Below are 4,312 nucleotides of genomic sequence, written 5' to 3'. Positions count from 1 at the left end.
ATCGCTAGTTTTCAATTTCTTATGAGACAGAGCCAATGGGCCGAGACATATTTGGCTCCCCGTGTTCAGGCCATACGATCCAGGGATCCTTGGAAGACCTGATTATGTTTAGTCACCCCCAAAGCGACTCTTCACAAGCCATTACAGCATCTATAATCTCAAGTACAATTTCCACGGGAATACGCTCCATATTTGGGGCGTCGCATTTTCAATCGAAGCAATTCGCCGGGTTATGAAGCAGCACAATGAGGAAAAATACCACAGCACATCGTTTTGATTTCAAACGTTAATATATTTTCTATTTTATAGTGAACATATGCATCAAGTCTGACACCCTTGTCGCGCTTTGCTCGCAGCAACAACCGAGTGTTCCGAAGTGGGGTCAATGTCTGTAAGATGCCTCTCCAAATAAATATTTCTTTATAAAATAATAAAACTTCAAATAAATATTCTTTACACTAAAACAATGTGTTGATATTAGAAAATAAAAGTTTTGCTTTCTTAGGGACACTGTGCTGTACAATTTTACAGGTAAGGTTGAAGGTCGTTCATGTAAGGAATTTTCTCATGTAAGGCTTTTACATCCAAACTGATTGTGTTGCATTCACGCGAATGTACAACGTATATAATATATATATATATTTATATGTGGATCTTATCAAGGTGCCCCTGGTTTGGCACGATGCTTTTTTCACAGTTGAAATATTATATGTACAAAAATAAAACATCTCTGAGGAAGAAGGTCATTCTCTAATTTACATACTTTTGAGGATAACTATTCACAAACGGGTTAGTCGGGAAGGACCGGTGCCTTAACGATATCAGTCGGATTACAAAAAAATGTCAATATGGCTAATGTTGTGGACTTCAGCTTAACAACATACAGGACAGAGAGAAGCGTCCCACGCCAGGAACGACAGGAAGGGAGACATTTTAAAAGGAGAAAACCACTTCAAAACAGATCCAAGTCCACTCCGTGAACCCAACTACGTCCTTGGGGTGCGAGCTTCGCCCGTGGGCGTCCTCAGTCCCCTCCGTTGCGCTCCTCTTACGTGGGCTTGTCGATCAGTTTGCAGTGGGCGGCGGCGGGGCCGGCGCAGCGGCAGCCCGGCCGCGCGGCGCGGTCGTAGCAGCCCTGGCACAGCGCGAGGCAGCCCTTGGCCGGGAGGTAGCACAGCAGGCAGGGCAGGAGGAGCGCCAGGGCGCCCAGGGCCGACCAGCGGGCGCAGCAGTGCGACTGGCTGCAGGAGAAGGGCTTGTCGGCGCACAGGTCCTCGTCGTCGCTGGAGCAGTGGTAGAAGAGGCCCTTGACGCAGCAGACGCAGGTGCCGTACTCCACCGCGCTCTCGGCCGAGCACAGGCAGCGGCGGCCGCACATCCAGCAGGAGGGCAGGGTGCGGCGGCGCGCGCAGTCCTTGCACTTGCAGCAGCCGCAGTCCTGGCAGCGGCGCGCGTGCTTGTCGGGCCCGTCTTCTCCGGCGCCGCCCTTGCCGGCCTCCAGGGGCTTGTGGGTGTCCGGCTTGGCCTCGGCGCGTTTGGGCTGGACCCTGATTATCCGCTCGGGGGCGGGCGGCGAGCCCCCCAGCAGCCTCTGCTCTGAGGAGGTGCTGCTGGAGCTAGTCCGGCCGCTGGCGTGCGAGGCCTCGCCGGTCGAGCCGGTGGACGCGTCCCTGGGCAGGTGCGTGGCCGGATGGGGCGAGGGACCCCGCCGGGGGACCGCCGGCAGCTCCGGAGTCTCGCTCGAGGTCGGGGTCAGTGGCGGGCCACTCGTGCTCTGGACGAGGCCGTCGGGCTTGGCCTGCGAGGACGGTGGCCTGGGGGCCACCATGGGGCCCTCGGTGTACTCATTGCTGCTACGGATGCTGCGGATCTGGTCCAGCGAGAGCACTTGGGCGTCCCGCGTCTCCGGCTCCCCACCGAGAGAGCGGCCGCCGTCACGCAGAGCGCGCAGCAAGCCAGACGAGCCGCCGCTGCCGCCATTTTGAGTCCTGGTGTCCATCTCTACTCGGAAGAGCAATCTCTCCGGGAGGCGTGGAACACATCTGAAGTCCTGTGAGGGAACCAGAGGAAGACTGAGCAGGAGGAAATACGCGATATTATACATGCATACGGTAAACGGGCGGAAGTCAGCGAGTCAATATGTAAATCGCATCGACCCATCCAACAGAAGCGGCAGGTGTCAAAAAGCTCCGATGCAAATCGCCTCGTCACATTTGCATGGAAGTGGTGACAGGCGTTGAGGTGATAAACATCAAGAGGACCAGAGCTCCGCGTCAACGGCCCCCTCTGCCTTCGGTCATCTTCAAAACAAAACCGTTCAACCCCCCCCCCCCCACGAAAAAACGACAGGAGCACCTGGGACTAATGTCCAAATCTAAAGAACGGCTGGAATCCGCCCCGACGGAGGTACACGTACGTGCTCGCTTGCAAACACGCGAACTTACCGCGGTTCCTGCGGGGTGAGCGGGCCCTGCGACGTGCTTTGAATTACAATGCCGAAAATCGGATGTTTTAACATAACAAGCAACCCTCTTTCACTCTAAAACACAGGCCCCCTTTCTCCCCGAGACGGCGGCGCGGAGGTAAAAAGGGGGCAGGGGGCGGGACGGCCTCGGCCCAGAGCGACAAACCGGCCCTCCGCCGTGGGCCCCAGCGAGCGTCCCCCGTCCACGCGCGGACAGGTGGATGGGGACCGCACGCGCTTGCACCATCAGAAAGTGTGGAAGGCCGCAGCTGATGCACCCCTGGGGTGCGAGATATGAAAACCAAAGCTGCAAAGGTGATTTGTGCCCCGGGTTCGGCTGGATGCTGGCCGTGCGTCGGGGTGCAAATAAACCATGGGGCTGTCACTGGGTGGGGCTGGGTGGGGCGTACGACCAGAAAAGTGGGCAAAAAAAAAAAAGTACAAAATAAGTAAAAAAAGATTGCACGGGTGAATCGAAATGGAAAGTTTCAGAAGAAGACACGTGAAATAATAAAAACACAACACACGATATTAGTTTCCTCAATAAATCTCTGAAACCGAAAACTTTTTGCAAGTGCGTTTGCGAGACAAACTTAAAAAAAATAAAAAAAAAAAAGTCTCCACATTCTTGTGTACTCCGCTTCATTAGACGCCAGTGCCCTGTAATAAGGGAGTAATAAGCACACGCGGCGGGACGAGCCCACGCGAGTTGTGCACAGTAGATACGCGGACGGACTCACCGTGTTTTCACCCCCACAGCCACAAGCCCCCCGATCTTCTTCTTCTGCGGTATCCGAGGATCCCAAGTTTTGTCTTGTTAGTCCATCCGGAGATCCGCGCGCAGAAATCCCGAACCCCGCGTGGATTCACTTCCCAACGCAACAAGTTAAACAACTACAAGAACGGGAGAAAAAAAAAAAAAAAAGTTGTCGCGTTCCGGTCCGGACGACGAGCACGCGGGTCCCCGAGCGGCGACAAGTCGCGGCGCCTGTCGGATGTTCCGCAGCTGCCCCCCTCTTCTTGTGCGAGTGTGTGTGTGTGTGTGTGTGTGTGTGTGTGTGCGGGTCTTTCCGGAGAGGAGGTCGGGTTTATGCTGTAAATGGCGTCATGTGGAAGCGCGGGGGGGAACAGGGCGCTTGTTGTCCCGCAGGATATCTCGCATCCGGTCTGCGCGACTCGCGTCCGGCGACGTGCGTCCCTGCGCGGCCTCCACCGGCTCTGCGTCGGCGTCGCGTTTTAATCCCCTCGTTCTTCGTATATACATTAAACCGAGTTTATTGGAGTTTGAAAAAAAATGTATAATTTTTCGAAGTCAAGCCATCGTTGTTTAGCAGGCCCACTGTTTTTTATGAACTTTGTTGAATTGTCGATGCTCTGCGCGCTTGTTCACGTGTAATAAATGCACCGGGGCGGTGAGGCCGCGGAAGACGGGGCCACGATAAAAAAAAATAAAATAAAATAAAACTGGGGTTCCTTGCAGTAGAATCGAACCCGCAGACCGAGGACGGCCAGGCCTCAGGAGTCCAGAGCTCTGGGTGAACTGCTGCCACCCTGTGGAAAAAAAAAGTGACCTTTGTTAAAGGGTCAGAAGTGTCTTCACTGATTTTACTCTTTTTGTGAAAAAATTATACAGTCCGCATAACATTCTGTTCGGAAATGTAGTATAAAAAAAATAATAAAAAACACGACGCTTCTGTTTGTTTCTCTCTGATTCGGTGCCAGAGAGCGGGCCCGCTGCACGAAAGTTTCATGAAGTAATATGCGACTGAATACATGTCTAAAATTGTTCAAATTGAATCAGTTCTTAACCTGTCGGCTCTCTGGGTGGGGGTTTTCATACCAAAATAT

The 4,312-nt window shown here is 53.5% G+C and overlaps 1 protein-coding gene across 1 annotated transcript; it reads right to left on the bottom strand.

Moving 5' to 3' along the window:
* Window positions 1-271: 271 nt before the first annotated feature.
* spry2 (sprouty RTK signaling antagonist 2) lies at window positions 272-3,736 on the bottom strand. Its single transcript, XM_028981076.1, has 2 exons — window positions 3,205-3,736; window positions 272-2,050 (listed from the first exon to the last, which is right to left on the bottom strand). Exon 2 carries the CDS (start codon window positions 1,997-1,999, stop codon window positions 1,049-1,051), a length of 951 nt encoding a protein of 316 aa, XP_028836909.1. The 5' UTR covers window positions 2,000-2,050; window positions 3,205-3,736; the 3' UTR covers window positions 272-1,048.
* Between the last annotated feature and the right edge of the window lie 576 nt (window positions 3,737-4,312).

This window comes from Denticeps clupeoides, chromosome 5 (genome assembly GCF_900700375.1).
Source record: "Denticeps clupeoides chromosome 5, fDenClu1.1, whole genome shotgun sequence".
NCBI lineage: Eukaryota > Metazoa > Chordata > Actinopteri > Clupeiformes > Denticipitidae > Denticeps > Denticeps clupeoides.
Note: the sequence above shows the minus strand (reverse complement) of the source record. Positions and strands in the feature narration are given on the sequence as shown.